General features: G+C 41.4%; 1 protein-coding gene across 1 annotated transcript; it reads right to left on the bottom strand.

The window, feature by feature from the left end:
• Positions 1–226: 226 nt before the first annotated feature.
• LOC128355935 (paxillin-like) lies at positions 227–27,986 on the bottom strand. Its single transcript, XM_053316324.1, has 11 exons — positions 27,818–27,986; positions 11,314–11,495; positions 11,075–11,160; positions 10,838–10,974; positions 10,451–10,646; positions 10,161–10,296; positions 4,489–4,647; positions 3,458–3,631; positions 2,515–2,596; positions 2,256–2,404; positions 227–2,172 (listed from the first exon to the last, which is right to left on the bottom strand). Exons 1-11 carry the CDS (start codon positions 27,828–27,830, stop codon positions 1,906–1,908), a joined length of 1,581 nt encoding a protein of 526 aa, XP_053172299.1. The 5' UTR covers positions 27,831–27,986; the 3' UTR covers positions 227–1,905.

The raw sequence follows: 27,986 nt of genomic DNA, 5'->3' as shown, positions 1-27,986 counted from the left end.
AAAGCAAAAACAATCTTGATGTGGATACTGTGTATTAACACTGTGCACACCTTGTGATCAAAAACAAAAGCAACTGAAAATAATGAACGCAATATTGTCCAAAAAAAATCACACAATGTCTTATATGTCTGGTAAAACAGCAAGAAGTACTTAGTTGTAAAATAAATGTAGCTAAAGGCTTGGTAATGTAGTCTGATTGATTTCTGACCTGTTAACATGGAACGTCCAGCTGCCACCAGTGAGTCTCGCACTGATATCAACTCATACAGCAGGATCATAGTTCATGACTCATACTAAAAACATGGAGGGCTGTGTGTCCTTGGAAGTCTGACACACTGGAATCTAAACTGGTGTGTCTGTGTTTGTGAGTAACAGGGTCAACTATTGTTAGCCTACATGCCAATAGAGCCAGCTCTTTGCATATCAATGTGAGCACCAACAGCTCAAAAATATATATTCTCATCAAAACAGTGACAAAACCCAGTTGAGTCACAAGGTTGAGCATAATACAGGTATATAAATTTAGATTCTGACTGTAGCAGCAACTGGCAGCTAGTGCTGATAAAACTCTACATAATAGAGAGTAGCGTGCTTTTAATCCAAATTCTCTACTAATGTTAACACAACCAAATTTTAAATTTTGAACCAGCCTTAATACAGTGATTCATTCACAACAGTAGCAACAGTAAAATGATGAAAACATGTTGAACTGAAACAGATTTTTTTCTGAATAGAATTCTTCTGAATTTTGAATTCTTTCTTTTCTAAAAAACAAAACAAAAACTGCACCAAAGGTTCAACATTTATGACCATGGTACATGTTATTCTTTTTGACCTACATTTTTGTCATCATTACTTCCAAAAGTTTATTTGAACATTATTGGCATAAATGACAACACATACTTTGCAGTAGTAAAATAAAAACAGTTGCAAGTTGGTACAGGAAAAAGAAAGTTCAATATGATGATTTTAGGAATCTGTGATAGAAATCTACTAGTAACCAGCTGTGAAAGAACTGCCAGGCAACTAAATGTTGGATTACTGTTCCACTGGGAATAAATGAAGTTACATGAGCATGAATGTGAACATCTGCATTAATTTTCATAGGAAAAATAGGACAGTAGAAAAATAAAAACTCATATCTGAAACTGTAAAATGCACCTTAAGACGGTCTCATCAAGAGATCTGCGGTTGGAGTGTGCAAAGAGATTGAACTATTATCTTAAAGAAGTGAAGAAGTTCAGTGTGTGTCTGTGTGCATGTACATACATATATGGGGTGTTTTCATGGCTCTTTTAAATGGCACCTCAACAGTTTCCAAGACTAGAAAAATACATCTTTTTCATAGGTTATTCCAACACTCATTGGGCAAGCACTGGGTATCCAACACTCAACACTCAACATATTTCATAACTGCTTGCTGTAAGTCAACTCTCCATGGTCCATGCAATCAAGCTTACCTGCATAAAACTATTTCACCATGTAATGCAAAATCTTGCCCTGCAATGGGGGAATAAAACCATTTACAAAACAGGGCTCTGAGGGAGTCTAAATGCTACCCTCATATGCTCCTATACATACTCACACACAAGGGGAAATTAGCATATTCTCTTTGCTGCACGCAGCGCAGGAATAAAACTCAAATAAAAATCTCTTTGGGCTCTGTTAAAATGTCTTTAGCAAAAGTGTGAAATGCCAAGCCTGAGAGGTTGGACAGCCAGGGAAATCCCTTCAGTGTCAAGTCAAGAACTGATAGTCAGAGACATTTTTCACCTTTCTAATGATGATCCACCACAACATAACACCATCTGTCTCAAAAAAAACCATACATATCATGTGAGCGCGCACACATCCACACGTGCATTTAGACATGTAATTAAATGTGTGCATGGGTGTACACACGATTTAACTGAAGAGTTTAATGAAGCAGCCGTGGCAGTAGGGCTTGTCATTCTGCTCCTTGAAGGTGCCCTTGTTAAGCTGCTTGAGGCAGAAAGCACACACAAAGTGCTCTGGGTGAAACTTCTTGCCCATGGCTGTGATGCAGCGGCCAGTGATGGCTTTCTGGCAGCCAGAGCACAGTGAGCCGCGCCGTTCGTGGTAGTGCGCCTCGCAGTACGGCTGGCCGTCGTGGTCAAAGAAGCTGCCGTTTACAAATGGCGTAAAGCACTCCTAGGAATTAAAAGAGAAGAGGAATAATTTATTATGAGAGGAAAACACGATGTGATTTATTTTCATTGTAATTCATTACTCACCCTGCAGACAAAGCATTCAGGGTGCCAGAGGGAGTTGAGAGCAGAGATGTAGTTCTCCAGGATGGCACGTGCACAACCGCCACATTTCGGGGCAAACATGTCAAAGTAGTCCTTTCTGCAGAATGCCTTTCCATCCTTCTCATGGAAACCTAGCAAACAGCAAAAACACACACTGACCCACTAAGCTTGCTTCTTTTGATAATGAAAATTATTCTACACAAGCCAGGTGTTGTGATGGAAATGGAAGAGTGACTGGTACCTTCAGGTCCAAAAAAGTTTCCACACTGGGCACAGAAGAAGTGCTCTGGATGCCAAGTCTTGTCCAAAGCAGTCACTACTTTCTGTAAAACAAAAGCAGGAAAAATTAATGATTATATGTGTTACTCTAAAGGAAAGTCAGCATCCAGGCATGTTAAGATAAACTGACACATCAGTGACTCAGAGGCCAGTAGGGGGCAGGCAAAGTTCACAGAGGCAGCATGGGAGGTGCTGGAATACTATGTCTATTAGCTCATGTTTTCCAGGCTTGATAGAGTTCCTTAGCAGCTTCATACTCATATTGTGTAACATATGGGTTAAAAACTACTCAACAATTAAGTTATTGCAGCAGGCCAGGCATTACTCATTTTAAACCAATGCTATAAATCTCTAGACATTTTAAGATCATATGTGATTCTTAGCTTTGCCACCAGGGGGTGCAATGTTGACAAAGATTTTTTAAAGATATTTTTTTAAAGCCTAACAACAAGCAACATCATTGTCTATATAAGTAAAACAGAGCAACTAAAATGACAATATGGTGAGGTGAAATACTGTATACTACCGAGTATCACCAAATGTATAATGCAACTGAGGAATTTAGAGAGGGAAGAGGGATTTAAATGTACATGTGTACATATAGGCCAGAATCAAAATCTTTTTCAGAGGTAGTAATCTTATTAATTTGAGCTACAGATGACAAAATGAAGTTCATAACTGAGAGAGAAGGCAACTCAAGCTTGAGAAAGAAGGCAATTCCCACCATGCAGTGATCTTTCCAGTAAGGGGCCTAATCCATTAAGTTATGAATAAATAAATATCATTATCCACACATCCATGCTAGTGTGTGTGTGTGTGTGTGTGTGTGTGTGTGTGTGTGTGTGTTCTTATGTGTGTGTGTGTGTGTGTGTGTGTGTGTGTGTTCTTATGTTTGCATTACTAACATCCAGTATGGGTCCATTACAGTAGTGGCATCTTGGTGAGAACAGGTTGTGATAGTCTTTCTCGCAGTAAGGCTGCCCGTCACGCTCAAAGAAGTTCCTGGAGCCTATCTCTTCTTGGCAGTGGGTGCACACAAAGTGCTCAGGGTGCCACGTTCTGCCCATGGCAGTCACCACCTGGAGTGGGGACACATGGTGCATTAAATTGAAATGAGCTGCAAAAGGAAAGGCCTTGCTCAGCAGAGACTCGACAGTGCTCTGCATGCAAGAAGCAAATGGTAGAAAGGCAAACAGCAGCAGATGTTGACAAAATAACTCAGAGATTAGACATTTTTAAATCAAAGTTTTACAAAACTTTGAATGGCAACACATTAAAAAAAAAATCTTTCTGTTTCAGTTTAATTTAATTAACAGAAAACAAAATTGATGTGTTTCTTGTGAAGTCTTTCCTTCCATATAATTTGACTTGAGAGTCTTCAAATAAAAATATTCTTGAAGTTTGATTCTTTTTGATAAGTTGCGTGTAAAACCTGCAGGGAGGATACTGGCATCTCTGGAGTGGACTATTTCTGCTTACAGAAAAAGTCATAGAGGTTGAGAGGTAGCACACATGAGAAAAGCTAACCTTAGTTACCTTTAATTTAAAATCAAAAATTCTTCATATGGTGAAAGTTTGATAAAACAGAATGTCCACTGCCAGTTTTATATTATGCTACTTATTGGTAGAATTATTGATAAATTGAGTGGCTCTGACCTCAAGCAATCAGCACAGCACTGAGATATACAGAGCATGAGCAGACACTGCATATCTCATCTAACTTGGGAAAATAAATCTTGACTGCATTCTGCATTTTTCAAAATGCTTAACAAAAAAAATGCTATGATGTTTTATAACCATACTTGGTATTCTAAATCATGTTTCAGTTGGTAATTTGTGTGTGCCACACAAACTTGTTATGCAATAAAAAACACATTACCGTATATATTTTTTGTATGTGCACAACTGACTTATTTGTATGTGTATGAATCGTTACCTGTCCAACAATGGGTTTCTTGCAGGCACCACAGACGCCTTTAGCCACAGTCTGGACTCCGAGTCTGTTGAGGTCTGATTGCAGGCTTCCCAGCATGTTGTCCAGTTTGTTGGCTGGTTTGGGTGGACCAGTAGGAGAAATCTTTCCCTGCGACTGGATCTATTGGAGGTGGAGGACCAAAATTATTTCATTATACTGTAGCACTGCAGCGAGTACTTCAGCTGAGAAGCTTATGATATTCATCCATGGATCTGTGGTGATTTTTGCAGTCATAGTTTGTAATGTCATTGTTGGCTTGGGTGTAACTATTACTGTTCCTCTTTGCTCATTGAGTTTTCCGGTGTTCACATTTAGTATACTCTCATAATTTTGGTAATTACCTCATCACATTACATATTCCTGTAAACCTATTACAGACCCTTCATGTTGTTGTAATTGTGATGTACAATAGTCTCTGTCTCAATGTCTCTATGAACAACTTTACAGTCACACAACAGTAATATCTTCTACTACATACAGATTGCTCAGAGTACAAATCCTATAGCATAGGAATACCGATCTGCATGACACAGAACCTACATGTCATTTGTGTTAATCCATGTTGATGTCTCTTTGGTCATTATATGATTATATTGTGTGTGTGAATGTTTTCTGGATTCCTAATGGAACTACTGTAATGTAACAGACCCTCTCAGTTGGTGTGGTTATTGGAGCTCTTACATTCCACTAAGAGAGAAAATAGCATCTCTGGTCATGTATTCTCCCTTACACACACAGCTACACACACACACACACACACACACACACACACACACACACACACACACCTCTATACACCCTCTTAACACACCCAAACACCATATGACCCACCTTACCTTTGACCAAATAAAACAGCCACTTACTGGGATTTTGACATATAAAACACTACTCATGTCAATATTTTACTGCACAAGTCTTCACCAAAACTACCTTATTGAAGACAGTGTGGACTCTGAAAGAGGTGATGGTACATGGTAGTCAACATGGATATGCTGGTCCCTAACCTAGTGGGACCCGTTGAGGGAAGTCCTGTGGGAGATGCTATAAGTGTGGTGGTAACAGTGCTGTCATGTGGCAGATAAGGTTTCAGTGCGAGCCTGCCATTCCTGCGCATTGCAGGACAGTTAGTGTAACGGGAACATGGGGGGGATACAGTCAACTTGTCTCTAAGCTCCTAAACTCTCCACTCCACTCTGAACACACAACTGTTGGCGCCATCAGATGTCAAAATTAGAAAATGGGCTCAGTCTCTCTAGGCTTAATGTCAGCACCACTCATAATGTGGACTGACTGGATTTCAGACAAAGCTTTAAAGAGGCTACCTGTTTCCAGCTGGCATGAGGACCAGTAGCCAAAAACAGACCCAATGACCAGACAAATTGTGTAGTTCACATAGATACAGAGGCACAACTGACCTGCGAACATACTCACATATAACAACTCAAAGTAACTCTACAAACCGGACAAAGGAGTCAAATGGTTACCAGTGTGAAAGAAAATGGATGATAGAAAGTGGAAAGCGAGGTCAGAAAGAAGGAGAGGGAGAGGTGAGAAAAGGTGATCCATGCCTGCATTGGTGGGAAGATGGGGTCGTACTCGGTCTGACAACCCACTGATACAAACACTTTGGGAGGTGGAGGTGGCGTAACAGGCTTGGGAGGGGGGCTAGGTGATGGTGGGGGCTGGACAGGGGGAGGTGTGGGCTCCCTTGGGGGGGGTGTGGGCTCCCTGGGGGGAGGAGTAGGCTCCCTGGGGGGAGGAGTAGGCTCCTTAGGAGGTGGAGGGGTAGGTTCTCGTGGTGGAGGAGGGGTTGGAGGGGGAGGAGGTAGAGGTGGAGGAGTCTGCTTGACTGGGGGCTGCTTTTTGGGTGCTGGGGGAGATGGCGGAGGGGAAAGGACTTTTCTCTGTGGGGCAGGTGATTCAGGAGGGATGATGATCTGGGGGAAAGGAGAAAGGAAACAGCCAAGAAAGGACAGCAAACAAGTGAGGTATGGTACAAACACAGGGGTAAGAAAGAAGTAAAGCAAACAGTTAAAAAAAAAAAGTATTTTATGGCAATGTGACGTATGTGTAAACCAAAATCCATCAGATGGATATATAATTTCCAACTGGTTTAATGTGGTCTAGGAATAGTACTAACTACTCCTGCTGTGCACCTTCAATCTCTACCTTATCCACAGATGGCTGAGCCCTTTCTTCCCGTGCTCGCTGTGGGTTGGACATCACGATGACTCCTTCTGTCATCCAATCATCTGGCTGTTTACGCCGGCGCTCCACTCGCCCAATTCCCAGTTTCCCCTGCAGCTCCTCAATGAGTCGGTCTTGAGAATTGCTCTTATTCACAATGACAGGTCCCATTTTACGTCGCAATAGTCCCTCCCTGAACATCGGATGAACATTGGAGGTCTCTTTGGTGCGGCGGATAACCGACTTGAGCTGGAGAGTAGATGATAAGGAGGTGTGGGGTTGTGCCATTCACCAGAAAGTCCATGTTGAGTTGCACACACAGGACAGGCCCAGCACAGGAAAAACACTCAAGAACGCTCCAGAATATTCTTCTGTCATGAAGCTCTGCATTCGTTTGTCAAGCACTCGTGTATCCAAATAAAATTGCTTGCAGACTCTAAGCACAGCCTTTTGTTCAAAATCATTCTCCACTACCTCTACTGCTCAGGTATCTGTGGCAAAGCATGCTGGATAACAGAAGTCAAGACAACACAGGTCCATCACAAAATGCTTGTCTGCATGTGCCGAAACAAGGCCAAAGATGAGAGAAGTATAGTTCTTACATGACGTTTAAATGTACTTTCTTTGTGCATATATGTATTAGCCAAAAACAAATCTGCCTTACTGTCAAATCTTCTTGTCAATTTAGTCAAATTATGTATTGACACAGGCAGTGATTTAAAACATACTGTTTGCGTCATCTGTTGGTTACATAAACAGGATAGGCCAGGCCCTGTGACTAACGCAGCAATGTCGACTGAAGCAAGTAAGGGCGTGCATAGACATCCTTTCAGCAAAGCTTTCAACATAAGCCATAAGAAGCCTCTACAAGCAGACTTCTCCCTCAAGCCATTTTATAATTGCTATGCAATGACACTACATGCATCACACCACATAGACAGAGGAATTTCTCCATTAAAACGCTATGTTTTGAACTTGTGCACAGCTCCTGGTGCATTTGTAGGAGCTGCTCTCCCAAAATAAGCTTGTTTCAGGAACTAGAGATATGTTCTGCTTGAATGATCATCTGACATAGCCATTCTGCCATTACTGTCAGATATAATTAATACATTAGACCACATGGCCAAATAATAGAAAGGCCACATGGCCAAATAATAGAAAGACCACATGGGGTCCTAAAGCCTCTCCTGCTTCAACACCAGCAGCTTATTTTGGGAGAGTCAAGTTGAATGTCGTACTTGGCCAGAAGCAGATAGTCGCTCAACAGCAGACGGCTGCTGTGTGGGCAGATCCAGCATTGCATCTGGTGTCCCAGGGCAGGTGGAGGGGGTGAAACACTCATCCATCCAGCTGGATTCAGTCATGGGTGTCAGGGTTCCCTCTCGACTGAGATCAGGGTAAATTCCATCTTCCTCCTCCCAAGGTCTGTCTTCATCTCCAGGCATAATGGAAGCAGGTGGCTGGTTCTCATCCAGTTGGGTGGAGTCGGGGGCTAGGAGTTTTTCTAATGCATCATCTAATAAAGGCTCCCGACATGGCCATGATAAACCCAGTGCTTCACCTCCCTGCTTTTCTGTAAGAGGGCTATTTGATGGCAGAGCAGCAAGTGAAACTGGCGAAGCTCTGGGACTATGGCTATCTGGAACAGTGTACATTTTTCTGACAACTGAAGCAGGACTATTAGGAGGACTAGAAAGCCTTGGATGTATTACTTGGTATGCATCCTTTGGGATTGTTTCTGGACTAGAAATCTTGGGTTCAGCTGTTGAACAAGAGATATTCGGGACTGTAATAGGACTTGCAGTCTTTGGAACTGGACTCGAAAGTCTTGGAATCGGCAATGGACTAGAACTCTTGGGAACTGTTTCTGGACTAGGACTCTTTGGGATGGTCAATGGACTAGAGGTTTTAGGGACTGTCACAGGACTTGAAACTGGACTTGAAAGCCCTGGAACTGTAACCGGACGAGCTGTCTTTGGCACCATTTCTGTAGTGATCAGCACTGTCATGGGACTTTCATTCTTTGCAGTTGCTTTTGGACTATGACTCATGGGTACTGGACTGTAACTTTTAGGGACTGGGCTGGAACATTTAATGTCAGGTGGACTGGGACTTTTAGCTCTAAGGGTGGGACACACATTGACAGGACTAGGGCTCTTGGAAATGACCACTGGACTAAAGCTCCTGGCAGTGGAATCTGGACTGGAGCTTCTGCCAATAGTAATTGGACTTAAGCTCTTTCCAAATGGACTTGAGGATTTACTGGTAGAAACTTTCGTGACTGACACTTGTGTAGAGCTGTTGACTTCAGTTTGACTAGGTTGCATTAAGGTATTAGAGACAGTGAGGCTCTCCACATGTGAGATCTCAGAATTAAAACTGTCACCATCATCCTTCTGTTGGATATGGGAGTACTGAATGCTCTTGGACGATGCAATCATTACAGTGGAACCAGCCAAAGATGTTGGGGCTGAACAACCATCTTCATCTATATGAAGTTCCAGTGGAAGAGGGGTACAGGAAGGTGTAGTGTCACTAGAGGGTAGAACATTATCAACTAAACCATTTTGAGGATTTATAAATTGGGTGGTTAGTGTTTGGACAACCGATGAACTAGAAACCAATGAGGGGTCTACAGCCTCCTGATTCACAGACGACTGAGAGCCAGACTGTATCAGGAGCAATGATGTAATAATTGCAAAATACATACAAACACAAGACACACAGTGGAAGAGAAAAGAGAAAAGAGACCAGGAGAAACACATTGAGAATGAAGTGTCTATGTTCCCTCAGTTGTTGCATCTTAACAACTGTTTCTAAAACACTACAAAAACTTTAAAATCTTCAGATCTCAAAAATGACTAGAATTCCCATATCACACAGTTTCATAATGAATGCAGCACTGCCGACTCTTAAACACAGTCTCAACAACAATTGTAATCTTCACAAAGATTACAATTATTGCACTGGGCCTATATGAATTGGATTGGATTGATTTTGCTTCATCAATCCCACTACTCTGCGACAGCAAGCTTGAAACAAAATTACAAAGTCATACATACAAAGCATAATTAAATCTACTATAGGTGTTATCTAGTTAATTATCTGGTTAATTAGTTGGTTTGGTGGAACAACAATTTTAAAGTAAGATCTGAATTAAAAGCTGGTGTTCAAATATCCATTGTGAGTGAATTCAGCGCAAGCCTCTGTTGCTTTCTTCCAGAAAAACTGTAGCAATTTACCATTTCTGAGAAACACTGCCAGCAGCAGCAATTTCTATGTTGTAAAAAAGTAAAAAACACAAATAAGGAAATGAAATGGAATAAAATGAATCTGCTCCACTGCATTTTTACAGTCACTGCAAACATTTTAAATATTAAACAGTCACACAAAGCCAAAACTGACACAGAGTGTGTAATCTCTACCCAATTGTAAAACATACTCACATTGCTCTGGACTTTGAAGTCAGACAGGGAAGCCATTAGCTCATCTAGCTCTCGTGTGGCAGAGGAGGCAGACATTCTGGCTTGCTGCTGTGCTGGTGTTTCCTCTTGTTCGTCTGATACCCCCAAAGGTGTGGGACTAAAGAAGAAAATATCAATTCAAATTGCTGTGTTTTTACATTACACTAGAAATACAAAGCCATCTACAGCAAAACAATGCTTTATGTCACCTTCACATGTGAGCATACATTTTAAAGTCCACACATACACTTCTGTAATACTTTGTCACTTACATAGGTGTGGGCACAGAGCTTTCCAGCTCATCTAGAAGGCTCTCTACACTTGGTCGTACATCCTCTATCCCTCGAGCTGCCACGCTGCGTTTGGGCTTCTCCAGTACAGGTGGCGCTACCTTGCCTGCAGTGGAGACTCCATTCTCCTGGATATGGTGGACTACACTACTGGCAGGTAGTGGTGGAGCTGCCTCTTCTATTGTAAAAATATAAATATGATATCAACATAGTTTATTATCATGGAAACTTCAAGACAACAAAATACAGTGAAGGAAAGAGATATCTTTTGATTTTGGACAGACATCCAAATCAGGCAGTGCCATCTGAGTTTCATCAAATAAATGTAAGTGAGCATTTTGTTAATGCCAAAGTAATTTGTGTGAGAACCTTCTGTGGCAAAGGCAGGGGTGCTTTGCTGTACAGCGTTGAGCTCCAGCAGCAGGCGGTCCAGCTCTGACAGGTTGCTGCCCATGGATAAGGTCATGCCGGCTGATGAGTCACTACCTTTCTGCTTATTGGGGAAGCTGTACACAATAGGGAGAAAATTCAAAACTAATTCTTCTAAAGTTATTTATAAGACTATTGATAAACTGTCCATCCAATTAACATGGCCTCAACTCCTACCTGTATACGTGGTCCTCCTCACCAAGCGGTTGGGTTGGACTGCTGCTATCTCTAGACCAGGGGCTTCTCTGAGCTGAGCTGAAAGACTAAGGAGAGGAAATCATTTTAATTACCATAAAGAATGCAGAAGACCATTCCTAGATGGAGCAACTAATGTAAACACACTGTTATCCATCAGCAAATGAAAGTGGTGTTTTTTGCAGTTAGGAATTCATGTTCATGTTTATGTGAGCATTTACCTCTGTTTCGTCAAGTCCGTTCAGGGTTTGCTCAGAGGGAGTGGGTGGGACATGGGGTGGAGAGCAGACTTCTTGCTGAGTCTGACTCCCAACAGGGAGGGAATAGGCGTTTTCGTCAGTAAGGAACAGTGGACGCTTTGAAATGTGGGACGTTGTGGACTCAAGGTCCGCCAACAAAGCATCTATGAAGACACAAAAAACAGATTTTATCATCACAGGCCTGAAACTAATTACATTCATACAGTATGACAATTTATACAATGAAACGACAGGAAAATGGCATAGAGTTTGCTTCATGTGTATGTGTATGTTTGCAGTTTTGCAGATTAATAAGTGAATGCTTTATACAAACAGACATTCGCATCTAGTTATCTGATCTATTGATGGTCTCTCAGGCGTTATAGAATCATGTCAACCATGATATGATATGAGTACTTATGTGATTCCTGGCACAAAAAACAAAAATCCAATCGACAACATGTTGAAATGAACACTTATTTCCAACAGGAGCCCAAGATGTTAAACAAGGACACCATCATGCATACACACAGTGCCAAATGATTACAGCTTCTTTTGCAATCATCACACCCCATGTGCACTGACATCAGGCAAGGTGGAGTTGTAAAACTTGAATCATGTGGACTGCTATAGCCACTCCTTTGATTACTCACTGACCCCTCGACTGCCTAGAGTCTAGACATGTCCTCTAACCTAGGAGTCAACCAGGTACACATGCTAATATTTACCATCTACATGCCAGCAGCTGCTTTCTCAGCACGAAGGGACTATTTGGTATTTTAAGCGGAATATGAGCCAAGACAACAACTACTAATTTAGCAGTCTTAACCAGCAGGTAGAGACACATAACATTATAGGGGACTTAGTAAAGTGCACAGACTGTATGACGGAATACTTGGGCTTATTTTAGCGCCCTCACTCACCACAGCAGTGTTTAGTTTCTCTTTCAGAATTTCACAAGTCCTAAAAAATAAAAACCCAAATTTAAAAACAAACTTGCCCTAATAAGAAATGTTTTATATGAATCAACTATTTGTACATAACTGCTGTTTGTACATAAATGCATAATTTACCACTACATCGACACATGATAGGCTACAGTGTACAATTCAAGACGAAGAAGAAGAAGTGAAAACCATAGTGAGAACAGCAAATATACAGTGTAGGAAGTATTATTCCTTATAGCTGAAAGCTTATCAAAAGTATTCAAATTGCACTTGACAAGATGAGCAGTTCTGCTACTATCACAATATTGCCAGTTTTGCTAGGTGTACCAAACAGCAACTAAAACTATTGCAAGGCCCCTAAAAAAAAAAAAGGAAAAAGAAACAAAAGACAATAGCTAAAGAAACATGGAGATGAGACATACCTTAGAACATGACAAAAGGTTACCCACCCAGAGAAGTGAAGAAGCGAGAACACAGAAAGAAAAAGAGGAAGAGGGCGACCCAAACAGATTGTCTGCCAGGCAGGAACTGCCTTTCTTAACTCTACCATCAGTACAGGGGAATAAGAGAGGGGGAGGAGGGGGGAGAGTTGGGTGCAAATGAGAGCAGAGGATAGGGTCAGGGTAAAGAGGGGAAAGGAGGGGGTTAAAATGAATGGCAGCAGCTTAGGTTCACCCCCCACCCCGGCTATGCCAATTCCAACCTAGCTGCCTGAATGCTCAAGTAAGAGATACAACTCACGCAAATGACGACCCGCTGAAAACAGTCTCTGACTCAGGAGCTAGTCAACTTTGGCAGGCTATGCACGTTACAGCAGGGAGTACATGCCGTTGTGAAATAAGAAAAGTTGAGCGCAAGCAGAGCTCTTATCAATAGTGGCATGCCCAACTAAGGGAGTGGTATGACAAAGGTACATAAAGGTATAATCAAACCCCTCCTTTACACTGTCAGCGCAAACTCTGCCTTGGTTAATCATGACTCAATGTCAATTATATTGACCTTGACTAAGAGGCAATGTTATATTAAATTCAGTTTTTAAACACAGCAAGAATAAGATTAATAACACATGATCTACTTTATAATGTTATGATTCTAGGTTCTATGTTCAAGGTATTATGAGGGACATTTATTAACCAGGAAATTAATGCGTAGTATAACATAGTATCAACAGTACAGACGGCAATGTTTCCCAGACAGAGAGGAGACACAGCAGAAGCAGAGCCAGATTCATACCTGATCTACTTGGACCATTAGAATGGCTAACATGCCAGTTGACTGGGTTTCACAGCAGAGAGACTCCTCTCTGGACACAGAAGCCTAGAGACATTCCTCAGAGTTTCATTATGGATAAATCCAAGCCCACTGTTTATACTAGTGCAGTCAGCGCTGCGTGTGTAGGTGTGTGTATGTGTGTCTATGTGCATCCTCATCTCTTACTTGGTAGCAGCAAGAAAACACACCCAAAGAAGTAAGAGGGCAAAAACAACACAAGCATCATTATTGATAGACCTTACCAAGTATGGTGTCAAAGTTAAGATCCAAAGATGTTTCAGGTCAACAGCAGGATCAGTATACAGACAGGTGCACTCGACCCTGCAGTCTTTAGGCTCAACTTCTAGCCCAGTAGAAGGGGAAGTCAATATGATAGTGGAGTTATTCTGAGACGTCTTCCTGTGTTAGAAATCTAGAGGTTACGACTTCTGCTTTGCAACACTTCGAATGATGCAGCTGATTTTTTTAATCTCCTGCAACAAGGCCTCTTTTTAAAAAATACTGATATGGATGTACAGCCAACGCAGAACATCCATCAGATTCCATGTGCTTATTCTTAGCTATGATTTACAAATGTACAGATTAAGAAGAACACTATAAAAAAGATGAGATCAGACTACATCAGAACAAGTCCAGGCATTCATCTAGGATGAAACGAAAACAGGCCAAAACATAATTCAGATTTCATCAGATACTTCTCAGAAATACTGCATAAATAAATTGCATATCTGTGCATATATCTGGTGCTGATGTCAGAGCAAAGGTTTACTGCGGCTGGTGGAGACCTCAGTCAACAGATGTTACTCCAGATGGTTTACACAAGAGATGTTAATCAACTTAGCTCCCCAGCTGAACTGGTTTTAACCCTGGTTGAAAAGAATTTGCTGCTCCAACATATAGTTACTGCTCAAACACCTACCCTCAGGCTAGATGAAATACATACTCTGTTAGGCATTGGTTTTAATGTAAATTGAGGTCTTGCATAAAAATGAAAGCAAGTTAATTGAAATCAACAGCTCATTTTCCTTACAATTGTTCAAACACACACCTAATTTAAAGGCTAGAGGCTATTGAATGCTTAAAAAAGAAGATGTAACAGTTTCAAGATTGCCTGTGTTCAATGAGCACCGAGTTAGGCATGCTCTGGCCCATCCACAATCTACACAAACACACAGAGGTGTGTCAGCCTAATCTGCCAAGAGGACATACCATGACACACAGACTCTAGAGTGAAGCACACACCAGTTCCCCAGTGACCAAAAATGGAACTACAGTAAAATGAGGAACTCGTGATAGACTCATCCGTACGCTTTGTAAGGAGAGGCAAGAACATTTGGAGATAACTCTTAGTTGAGTATATTTTAGTATTTTATTAGTAAAAACATGTCAGAGAACACTTCTAATTTAATTTCACAAGGGATATAATTTCTGTTGGATGTGTTTTAAGAACAAAGCTATATAAAGTCCTGAGAGACCCGAGTTCCTGAGAGGCAGGAGGTTATGAGAGGGTGAAGGATCTACTCCTCACTGCCTAAAATAGACAGATCTGACAAACCACCTACATCAATTAAACACAGCCAGCCCTCTAAAATTGCAACCAACACCCTTTAAGAATACAGAAAAAATACCAGCTTTCTGTTAGCTTCCATGTCCACACCACTATGTGTGACACAACAAGGCACATCTGGGCTGAAACAATGATAAATGGCTTTGAGATAGTGAGTGTAACTAGGGAGTGTGTACGCGTGGCGCAGCAGGCAAATCCTTAGAGGCTGAAATGTGGGTTGACGCAGATTAAGGAGACTCCCTTCCTCCCAGATGAATGGTGTGCATTTTAATTACACCAACGCTGCTCAGCATAAGGGTTCATTACAGGAAAGAGAGAGATGGAAAGAGGAAGAGAGAGGGAGATAAAAAGGGGACTTGGGAGATTGGGGTGGCAGGAGAAGGGATGAAAAAGAGAGGGAAAACAAAAAGAAGGGAGGGGGGGGATGCAGGAAAATGAGGGAATGTAAAGGAAACCATTTGAGGAGTCAAGTATGTAAACAGAGAAGGGCAGGACGGATGTTAGACAAGCACATATTTGATGCTGATTATAGTCAAAATCTACATCAAATATGAATGTGATCTAATTATACAAAGCAATCCTAGAGCACAACTCTTACTCTATGGAGGTTTGATCAATATATGTCCTGGATTTCAACAGACACAAGCCTCCATTATCCCTGACAGGACATCCTGCCTGCTTGACACTGCACACACTGCTTAAACGTCTATCAGTGCTGACGACTGCATGGAGTGAATCAATGCTGTCTACTACTCAACACATCCACTACGTGTGTAACACTATCAATGTAGCTCCAGAGAGACATTGCTGCTGATAGTGGTCCGTTACAGGAAATAAGTCTTTATCAAAACGCAGCACAACAAAACACCAGCCTTTAACAACCTGCAGGTGGGGGTGTTGAGTTGTGTAGGAGAGCCGAGTACGCTGGCTTTTTCTTCTCAAGCTTTCCGAGCTCATAAATGCCAAGACATTTACATAGCTGACACCCAAGTGAAACCAACGAGACTGGATAAATATCAGCTGTTAACCTGCAAGACTGTCTCTGTGCAGCACATTTACCTACATTCTCCTGTGTCCTACTTTCTACACCTCCTTTCCCCTTCTTGTAAAATTCCCCACTCTGTATCTGATGTGTTGCAAGGTGCACACAGGCTGATATGAATTCCTAACATGCCATAGCTCGTCTCCCATATATGAGACACAGAGAGGAATGGGAATTACGCACCAACTACGCAAGATAGTGTGATAAGGCAGGAAACGAAGAGCTTAAAGCAAGATAGGACAGATGAAAGAAAACAAAGAAATGTCAGCTATAAGACTAATACATTGAGCATATAATCTGTTCTGATTAATAGTGAGAGTCTGAATGTAGTATTTCCAAAAATGAACATGTAAAAACGATCTCTATTATGAGCATCAACCCTCAGTTATGAATCTGTTGCTCCAAACGTGTGTGTACATCAACATGAAGTGACAGCCGCATGCTCTGTTGTGAGAGAGATGGCCTTTCAGAGCGACACAATCTGACAGACCATCACAGAGATGATGAATCCCCCCTCTTTGCTCGCCACAGAATAATAATAAAAAAAAAAAAAATCAGGACAAGATGGGCGCACACTTACGCTTTACTCCCCTCTGGGCTGGTGTTAGACAGCAGATGGCCTGTGCCTGTGTTCATTTGGAGCGCTTCAGCGGACACCCGAGCACAAAATTAAATCACAGTAGAAACACACACACACACACACACACACACACAGGTGCAACAGTAGAACAACACTGTGCACAGGTGCCTCTTTAGTTAAGGCTGCTTACACATACCAGAGACAGACCGAGGCATTTAGGTCCACTATAAATACCTTCCAGCCCGACCCTGACCTGTGAGAGTCAAGACATACAGTAGATGATGGATGGCCATGCCCATGCCGGTCAAAGAGACAGTGGGACATTACAGACCACCCAACCAGCTTATGCAATGTATTAAATTACATTTGCTACATAGCTACTAAAGGCTTGTGTGTGAACAAAGGTGTGAAAACTTGACATCACCCCCAAAAAATGTGAAAGTTGATCTACTAAGGCAGCGCACTGAGGCTTGCGTCTTTCAAATGCGCAAGACAATACACGCTGTCCATTTAGTACGTTTGCCATAATACATTTCAACCCCAGTGTGCAAAATACAGGGAGGAGAAAATGCGAATATGTTATTTAGCACACGCTTTGTGATTTACCAAACCTGGAGGTAATTTTGCGAACGGCCTGCATCTATAAATAATACATTTGAAGGGCAGGTATTAACCAGCTGAGCGCTACACACAGATGACTGTGGTTACTGTGGAGAGGAGGAGATGGAGGCACAATGACAGAATATGCAGAGAAAGGACTTTTGCCACCCATGTTAATATTTTTGAGTGGAATATTTTTGGTTTTTCTAACGGCATTGACTTTATCACAAATACTCTCCCATATGGCAGCTTTTCTGGTAATATTTTTTGCTATATCTCAATATGTTTGTTAACCTCTTCCACTAGAATCTCTAATACCATGGTATGGGCTTTCTGTTCATCCAAACTCTCCATTAAAGGTGCAGTTGGTAAGTCTTATAAAAGTAACTTTTTGTCATATTTGCTAAGACTGTCACTCTGTAAAGACTCAGGCTCATTTAGCCCCACCTACTGCTCCTACTGTAAATTGCCAGAATCCACCGCGACCGGACAAAAAGACCCAATCAAAGCCAGGATTATGTCTGATGGAGTGTCTGACAACTGCCAATCACTGCTCACGCACACAGCCCCCTCCCCCTTCCTCCTTAGCTCGGTCAAGCTCATATTTCTGAGTTTCTAGGTAAGGTATAGCCATGTGAAAGTCACTGTGAAGCGTTTTATATCTAGCTGTGTGGAGTGTAGTTCATGTATTACAGATCGTGTCGTGACGTCTCGTGGTCGCGCATGTCAGCCTCCTCTAGGGGAGGGACTTTGGAGGCAGGGCAGGAGTGCAGCGGAGAGGGAGGAGGAGGGATCTGACAGTTGTACTTCTTCAAATTTGATGCTAAGTCCTCTCTCTCCTCAAAGTTACTAACTACAGCTTTAACACATGCAAAACCCTCATTTAAATACTGCTGTCTCCACCCTGCTGCACCTGTTTTCATTTACGCAGGTTATTCTTAGTAGATCACCCACAAAACACACTCTATTGCATTGCACACACAATTTAGTACCCTTTATTTGGGATCTTAGTCAATCAGGCCCATAGTGTACAGAAAAGCCTGGTTTCAGTTTCCTTAGGCTTAAAATCAATGAAGTGTGGCCACAGGGTTTTAAATGAAAATGGCTCCATAGCCCACACTTGCAATAAAGTCATAGAACACAACTGCTTACCCAGCAGCTTACAATCCACTCTAAACTATTCAATACAATTACAGCAGTCTGTTTAGACACATGAAATCCATAATTCAAGTCAACACTCAGGCTCAGAAAAAGGTTTGCTAATCAAGATGCTAAGTGATGCGAGCCGACTACAAAACAGAGCTAGTGATTCCTGTTGGGAAACACTACTTATGATACTGAAGATGTGGTCATATGGCAATTTTCAAATTGTGTAAAATGACACGCTCCTGGATGTGTGAGATAAGACAATACATTATGTTAAATATGGAGAACTTTATGCTAAGCTAGTGCGAAGACTGGAAGGAGGGAGAAACAGCAAGCTTGCATGGTACAAAAAAAGGCCTGCAACTACGGTAGCGTATTGCATTCACTTGAATTAAAAAAAAAAATCTGGTTTTTCTGAGTAATTTTTTTTGGGTCTGTTTTCGAGGTAATTACTTCCGTTTTTCTGAACAATTTTTTTTCTGTTTTCCAGGGTAATTTATTTTTATGCTTGGTTTTTCGGGGGAATTTTTTTCAGATTTTCTGAGTATTTTTTTTCTTCTCTGTTTTTCGGGCTAATTTTTTTTCTGAGTTTAGAGTGCATTCAAATCATTGGATACATTCACTCTTTATTGAGAGCTCGATGTAATGGAAGCAAACATGACCTGCTTGTTTAGTTTAATCAAGTTTTACTTTGATGTGGGTTTAAGACACTGGGAGATTGTCCTGTCTTTAAGTCATATAGATGGTATTACTATTATTATATATCTTTCTCCCTTTGCCTTTTCTCTCTCTAATTGCATATATTGGTCAAAAGACAAAGTCCCACCAAAAAGCTCAGAAACTGGGAATACGTGCAGAGCAGGAGTCACCATAGATGGGAGTCACTTACAGGTTGGCTGTTCTTGCGAGATTTCGAAGTATCTCGATAATTCAGAGAAAAAAATGGCCGCGAAAAACAGAAAAATAATTACCCCGAAAAACAGGAAAAATTACTCCAAAAAACAGGGGAAAAAATAGCCAGAAAAACAGGAGAGAAAAAATTACTCAGAAAAACAGACCAAAAAATAAATTTTGGATTTTTTTTTTTTTTTGTTCAAGTGAATGCAATACGCTTCCAAATGCAACCTCTACACAATTAATCATTTTAACATGTGTGTGGATTATGTGATAATTAATGTGCTTTAGATACCTTGGTGGGTATATTTTTGAATTTTGAAAAAATATAGAACTATATGTTTTCAACAACTTGGGTATTGCTTTCTTGAAATTAAAAAAAAAGCACTCATCAAATGGTTTTTCAACTTTCAACTTCACAAGGGTGAGGCCACAACTTGACTGATAAGTTAATCATGAATTTTGAAACTTCATTATTTGTTCCATTCCACCCACTAGAATAACACCCTATTAGCCTGCTCATGAGTGTGATTTTCCGGAACATAGTGTTGGCTTATGTGCAACCACAGCACATACAGAAAAGCTATGTAGTTGCAGAAAGTGTGAAAAGTGAAAAGGAAACTTTAAATACCCTAACTCTAAGTTGCAAGTCTAATCAGTAACATCATACAGCAATAAGGATCTAAAATCAGAGATTACCTTTAATAGTAAAGATAAATTACGAGCAAATAAATGCCAAGACTGGTGGGTGAATAATTGCCGCCTGCAGTTAATCCTTCCTCACAACTTAACTCAAGCCAGGCTGCATATCTTTTATAATGTTACAACAGCAATGCCTAATACTGGATAGTGTGGGATTCGGTTTAATTTATTACTATTTTTATGTCTTCTTACGTCTTGCGCCCTCTTAAATCCACTACAAATGTGAGAGGGAAATCCATGTTAGGCACGCCTGGCAATAGACTTTCTTTATTACTTTGTGTAAAAATGTCTTTATGACTTTGTGCAGCTCAAAAAGTAAAACATGCTCACTGCAAATCATATCTGCTATCACTTTTAAGAATAGATTATTTTCTTTTTGTCATCATCATCATTCTGAGGCAGTTATTAATGTTCACTTTTCACTTGCTCTCCATCTCCTCTTAAGTCATTTCTAATACATCTTACATGATTTCTTTGTATTATGTTCTGTGATAAATATTTTAACTGCTTTTGGTGTTCTAATATGACTTGTACTAATGAATTAACTAACTTCGTTTAATTGGAGTGTAGAGTTAAATAATGTGAAACAAGAAAAACTATCATTAAAATAATTTGAGTTAAAAGATACAACACACTCTATTCATCAGCTAGCACCCACCTACTTTCTCAATTCCCCTGGTAAAGGCTTAGAAAAGAAACATATAGGTAGTTTGTGGGCAGAAAAGCCTTCCTGTGGTTGAGACGTTGCTTCTGTGGTTATTTGGTGTACAACACAGTGGTGAAAGCACTAGTTTATTTTAGCAGTACGCCATTAGTTATAGAGAGTATGAACAGTATTGTAGAAATGTTCACTTTGAGGGTTTTGTTGCGTTGCAGACATCTTCATTTCACCTTTGACGCTCTACATGGAGCACAAAGGAAAAGAAGCAAGTGGAAGTAACACTGTCCACTATTGTCCACCATTGTTGTGAAAGTAAAGACATTGCACCATTCACCCGCAACTTCTTCAGCTGTATTGCCTGACAGGAAATTCCCAGCCTTTGTCCTGTGGTGATACATACTACGCCCACGGAAAGAAGCTGTATTGTCAGGCCTCACTAAAGAATGAAACATGCATAACAAGACTAGGGTACTGTACAGTCATTACGTCCATTCCATTGGTGATTTACACAGACAAATATTGCAAATCGACATTTTGACTTTTAGAAGACTCCATCCCTCTCTCTCTACAATGCGAAACTTTTGAAAATATACTGTAAAATGTGTTTATTCTAGTAGTAATAGTAGTAATTTATTCTAAAGTAGCTGCCATAAGGAGTAGATATCTCAGACGCACATTTTTGTTCCAAGCAGAGCATTTTAATATATCTTAATACTTGTCTAGAGGAGATCTTCAACTCAAGGTCCACTAGCAGAGTTTTCAACTGAACATACTCCATCTGTTTATTAAGAGGGTGGCTGAACACTCTTATCAAAAAGCTAGTAAATAGACCTTGTATTCAGATTTTTCTTTGTTAAATACTACCTCTGAGGTCAAGAATGACACATTTCTGAGCTACTTCTCTTAGCTCACTACCATCAATAAACCAGATGTGGTTAAGTGGCCCGAAAATAGATAGCTGGATAGATGGATGGATGGATGGACATCGTTTTCCTCATCTATAATCAGTTCTGTCTGGTTCTGTGCCTTCCCTGGGTTGAAGTAGGTCACAGCACCAGAAACAAGCTGCTCTTTGTCCCCCTCCGGCAGGACAAGGACAGAGGGAAGAGGATGGAGAGGAGGGTTGGTGAGGTCTGCAAAGCAGGCCAAATCATTCCACTGGAAAACAATCAGCTATATCTGTGTGCCAGAACCCGCATATGTATGTGTGTGTGTATATATATGTGTGTAAACTCTTGTTAAGCCTACACCCTCATAAACCTGTGGAGTAGTAATCCTGACCAAGCGTCACTGATGCTGTCATTAACTCAATTGGGGTCTAGATGGGGCTGCCTGAATGATCCTCTTTAACAAGCCAGATGCTAACTGTAAATCCAGCTGAAGCAGAAGCCATCAGAAACACATACACACACACACACAAACACAAACACACACATGCTCACTTTCGCTCACATGTGCACACTCGCTCGTCCTCCACCCCCTGAACCTTCCCAATTCATCAAAGGCCTTCATTGTGGTAGCTTTATATCCCAAATAGGCCAGTACCCAGTAGTGTGTTAGTGACTATTTAAACCTGTGCCAAAGCCAGATGAAACTTACTGAACATAAAACCATTTCCTAATAAAATAGCTAAATAAATGTTATCGAAGCCCACATCCACGTCAAGCATACAACCTCTTAAAAAATTGACATTTAAGAGCCAATTAGGGGAAACATGACAGAACCACCCATGTGCATTCAAAAGGCCATCTAACACTGGAAGATTCATTTATATGACAAGTAAGCATTTATTACACTAGACTCTAGAGCAAAGCACCACTATCACTCTACTAATAGCAGTTTCCTTTTTAAAAACACTTCTTGATTCTTGTTGGTGCTACCAATAAAAGTTCCCAATTACAGTGGCATCATTCACTTCAATGCATAACCCGTTGTTTTCCTGTTGTAGCTTGCATCAGAGGATCAGCAGCATCAAATAAACCAAGCTGTCAGTCACTGTCTACCACAGCGAGGGGATGAGAATCTCACAAATTCAGCCGGGAACTCTACTCATCAGAGCACAGCGGGTCGGCAGGAGACTGGTGACAGCTTTAGGCATAATTATACTGTAAGCATATAGTGTAAAGGCTACATTAACATAAGTATAGTATGATTTTAATGAACTGCTCTGGTTGCCTGGAGACAAAATGTGAAGCAGGGAGAGAAGGGGAGAAATTTTAGGATTTAATGAGGCAAAAAGCAAACCAGTTTCTTCTGCACAGACACATTACATTAAGGAAGCCAACAAAAATAGGACAGGATAAGGCAGGTCCACAAGTTAGTATGACTAACATAGTGTCTGTGACCTACAGTAGGCTCTTCTGTTGTTCTCGGCACAGTCCTCATGATTGGCACCACAACAGAGAGGTCAGTAAGGTCACATCCTGTCACGAAGCATGTGTTTAGCTGAAAGATGTGCCATTAAAAAAAAAAAAAAAAAGGACTCAGTGAGCTCAGCTGACAAACAACAGGACACAGGACTATGGCTGCATACTCAGTAACTATATGGTGTTACATGCTACTACTCTATACCTAAACTTAAACACACCAGTCCAGACCAGACCAATCCATATGAGCCTTAATATGTTTTTTTTACTTTGAAGGCATATTTCCATGTGAACCCTGGTTCTAAAAACCTACAGTAACTGTTTGGTTACTGACCCTGCAGGCTGTTGTTACGCTGTGCTGGGCCCATGAGAGATGACATGACGGTTGGCTGAGTGTAGGGCTGTCGCTGCTTAGTCAGCTTCCCCTTCAGAGCTGTCTGTCCACACCAGCAGTCTGTGATCAGGAGCGTGTATGAGTGTTTTGTGCGTTAGTGTACACCATATGTCTCAAAGCCCAGCAGCATTATTTTCATTTTAAAGTCTAACAGATGGATAAACCCTGGAGGAGGGTGGAAGGGATTCTCTCAAGCCTTTGGTTGCTACATTGATTCTGTGTGTGATTTATGTGCATGTGTCACGCACAAGAGACTTATCATCTAGTGTTATCATCTACTGCCCCCCCCCCCTTGCTGCGTTAAACAGAGCATCACTGAAGATGTAATTCACAACAACCATAACTTGTCTTTCAGACTTCAAATTAAAAAAGGAAGTTATCCAGAGGGGTATTTTTAATAATGGGAACTAACTTACTCAACTGACTTTATAATTAGAAGAGTACTCCAGTGATTTAGTATTGTACTTCCATAAAATAGTAGCATAGGCTAAGAGATAATTACTTTTAGTGCTTTGGATGTGTTAAGCTCCTCCTATACTGCTCATAATGCAACTCAGTAACATCTTTTGTTAAGACTCTTGCTGCCTGGTAAATACAGGCTGGCTTGACTTTCACATGTAAAATTGCTGGATTACCCCTTTAAAGTCTCTTGATTAGAAATGCAGGCACTTTTGGTTACAGTAAACAAAACTGAAAGTCCTGTTACTGCTCCTAGTGTGCATGATTTTGATGACTAAATATGGGTCATTCATTTGCATAGTCGCTCTCTAAAGACAGATTCCTTGAAATCTTGAGCTAATTCATCAGTTATTGCAGTGTAGGCACTGAAGAGTTACTGATGCAGTACTGCGTCGTAAATCTTATGGGAATAGGAAGGTCAACTATTGCTGAGTACAACAGTGAGCGACAAGGTTTTTTCTGCCAGAAGGGAAAGAGAAGATTAGGTTATTACAAAAACTATGCCCCCCACCCACCCACCCACCCACCCGACCTCCGATAGAGTGAAACCTATCACTCAGGCATGAAGGACATCTTTCTCATAGTCTGATATGTATGTAGCCACAGCCACTATGCAGAGGGAAGTGACAAATGCCCACATGTACAATAGCTGACTTCCTATCTGTGAAAAAAGGCACAAGGCACAACCTAAATTTAGACTCAGTTGACTATCTAGGCTACATCAGATCTCATTTAGAGTTTGTGAAGAAATACTTTGCCTACTCTATGAATGACATTTCCAACACTGCAGCTGCTGTGCTGACGGGGCTCTGGGGAATCACTTCACTTCAAATGATGCCACTAAAGCCACAGTGACACAAATCAGTGAGAGAAAAAGAGTAGTATAGTATACACAGTATACCTGAGAGGAAATTCTGATCAAAGTCAGTAAAAGGAAGTTAACTTCGAGGGCTATTTGACATTCGTGTCTTGTTGGTGCAGGCCCGGAGAGCAGTGAAGCAAGGAGCAACGCTTGGCAGCACTGATAGCTGAGGAGGGGAGGTCAAAGAAAGTTTGCCTCAGAACATGCCACAGCATCTAAACTGCAAAGTACTGCACAAATATAAGGAGACACCAATGACACAAATCTGTCTATCATACTGTACAAAGGGAGCCTTTTTTATACAATAATTCTTGTGACTATTTCCACTACTGACTGGAGTAAAAACCTGATCATTTCCAGCCATCAAGCATCACAATGTGCCTTAATCCAAACCTTCCTAAAGGCTAATCTGCTCTCCTGCAAACTCAGCCAGCCCTAAACTGTCAATAGATTGCAGCCTGCAGCTTCCTATGTGGTTCGCCACAGGAATGATGAGGAGTGGGAAGAGAGAGAGGGTGGGGCAGTGCAGTGTTTAAGGAGGATAAATTTTGGCTGAGGCCCAAGCCCTGAATGTGGGCTTGATCCACTCTGATGTCCTGCCTGCGAGCAGCACAAGTCTGCTTCCCACGGCGGGTGCTGGAGGAGCCATGCAGATATCACAAATGAGTGTGTTCACATGCAGGTTGCAGATTTTCAGCTAGAGGGGAAGATGCTGCTAGGAGAAAGCAGACCTGCCAGTGTTACTTATTTCATATCAAGTGGGTTGGGGGCAATGTGGGAATAGTAAAGGTTGTATGAATGTTAACAATATAAGCAAGGTAAAGGGAACAAAGTGAAAGAGAGAGAAAGAAAGATGTTTATTAGTTAGAAGAAGGTTTCAAGTAGCTGCCGGCTCAGCGCTTGAGAAGAGGGGCTCTTCTCTGCTAAAAATACATGTTGTTGTACTGGAGGTGGATGAATACCTTCACCGCCTCACGTCAAATCTGCTCAAAGTCGCTTCTTCCACTCAGATCTCTGACTGCATTTGCATTTAACAACTTCAAATGCAGAGCCAGACTTCAACATTTTCAATTTTCATTAACTGATGGAAGAAAAAAAAAATGCTGAGGGCTGTGCACATTTTCCTCTGTGGCTCCCATCCCAAGTTCCCAACACCATACCATGAATACAACACTGGTCTGTGGCCTACATTTCTTTAAGTTTGTGTGCCATATCTTTATAGGTCTTTGCTAAAATGATGACAGAATTTACAACCCTGTGACATGGTAACTACACGGGGTTGTGTAACACTCCTTTTTAAAGCAGCTACTTTAAGGAAAGCCCTTCACCCACGTAAGCTGAGAAGGTATCCATAAATATTGACTGCATATAGAATGACCAATATTCTTAGTAGAGTCATACCCATGCTACAAAGATGTCAACCACAGAATTGGGTTTTGGCCCAAAACTAATACATCTAGGTTTTCTGCAGTAGGACAGCACGGTCAAATTTGAAAGAAAACACTATACTGAAGTTGCTTTAAAAATGAGCTGCTTTGTAGTTTCTACAAACAAAGCAAGGACACACTGTATAGCTTTGCCGTGTCTGGAATAGCAATGAAATATTAACATACTGTAGAACAGAGCTGTATCCACCTGCAGCTCACAGAGGGTGCTTTTTGGATAGCTTTTGCAACACATTTATCATCTTTGACTTTACGAATGCATTCTGGTGTTATTTTAGCATCCGATGAACCCGACTCCTTGAGCGCACTTCACGGATGTCCTGCTAAACTTAACCTAACGGTTGCCGGGGTAAAACTACACATTATATGGCCAATGCTTAAATACAAACATAAAAACCTCAAATCCTGTCAGTACTGTGCAAGCTGCATCTATGTGTTTAATTACAGTTCACACTTTGACATGACTGAGGAGGGGACTGTGTTGTTGATTATTTAAATGATACTGCTTTTTTAATAAACTTGTGAAACATCCCACAAGGTTTGCAGCAGTCTCATTATAAGCACTGTATAAACTGTAAAACTGAAGCCAAAAGAGAAAGGATGGTTATCATGTGGTGTACGGCTTAAGGCAACTACTAAAATAATAGCAAATGAACAAAAACAACAAAACCAAACAAACAAACACCAAACACAAAACTGTGCTAGCCTACAACACCGTGCCTGTCACCACTACCTGCCTCAGGCACTACATTTTCTGCTGTCACTAAGTGTGCCATAATTCACTGCGTTAACCTCATCTGTGCAGGCAGGAGGGCTGAGTAGCTCTCCTGCATCAATCTGCTACTGCATGTGTGAGCATCAGCTGAGACAAAGGCTGGAAAAGATCTGCTTTAAATGACTACAGGGGATCTGATGATCACACTGAAAAGCAAACCCCCCCCCCTCCCCTCCTCTCTCTCTGTCTCAGTAATGATTGTTTTCATCAGAGGTTTCGCCACTGTTGCCATCCCACCTGCTTTAGGGGCAGTTATGTAATCCTGACAATCAAGTAGGAGGGGCTCAATAGGTCGGCGTCTCATCAAATGTCAGGTGACCCATGGTTTAATGTATAGATGTATTGAGCATGAAAAAGTTACAAGAGCCCTCTAGTAGCTTATGTCGTGCCTGGTTGAGTCATGTGGAGGAATTGAGAGAGAGGACTAAGTCGCCCCAGGATCATTGCCAGTGCAGCTGGACGGAGCACCGTACTCACACAAACACGTTTTCACGTTACAAATACTGACTAATCAAATGTGGCAAAGAGCCTGATGGCAACGCTGCCTTATGTCAGCACGCGGGGCCTTTCTAAGCATGTAAGCTCGCTCAAATGAACTTAACCTACCTGGACGCATTTCGATTTTTGACCCAAACTAACAACTGTAGCTGTCGACCTCCTGAAAAACACACACACCTTTATTCGGTTAAATGTAGCCTACGTAAGCTCGCGCTAAGGGGATACAAGCACACACGCGCGCTGTTTTAATGTTGCGTTCACGGCGAGCCAACTTACCTAAATCATCCATGTTGGCCGGAAATCCTTCCAATGCCGAGAGCCACACCGGTCCTCCTCTGTCGATCACAGCTGGACTGTAGTCGCCGATTCAGTGTCCAACCACCCAAAATCTCCGATCACAGATCTCCTGGCTCTGAATGCGGTGAAGTTCTCAAGTTCCTCTCCT

The sequence above is a fragment of the Scomber japonicus genome, chromosome 3 (assembly GCF_027409825.1).
Source record: "Scomber japonicus isolate fScoJap1 chromosome 3, fScoJap1.pri, whole genome shotgun sequence".
Classification (NCBI taxonomy): Eukaryota; Metazoa; Chordata; class Actinopteri; order Scombriformes; family Scombridae; genus Scomber; species Scomber japonicus.
Note: the sequence above shows the minus strand (reverse complement) of the source record. Positions and strands in the feature narration are given on the sequence as shown.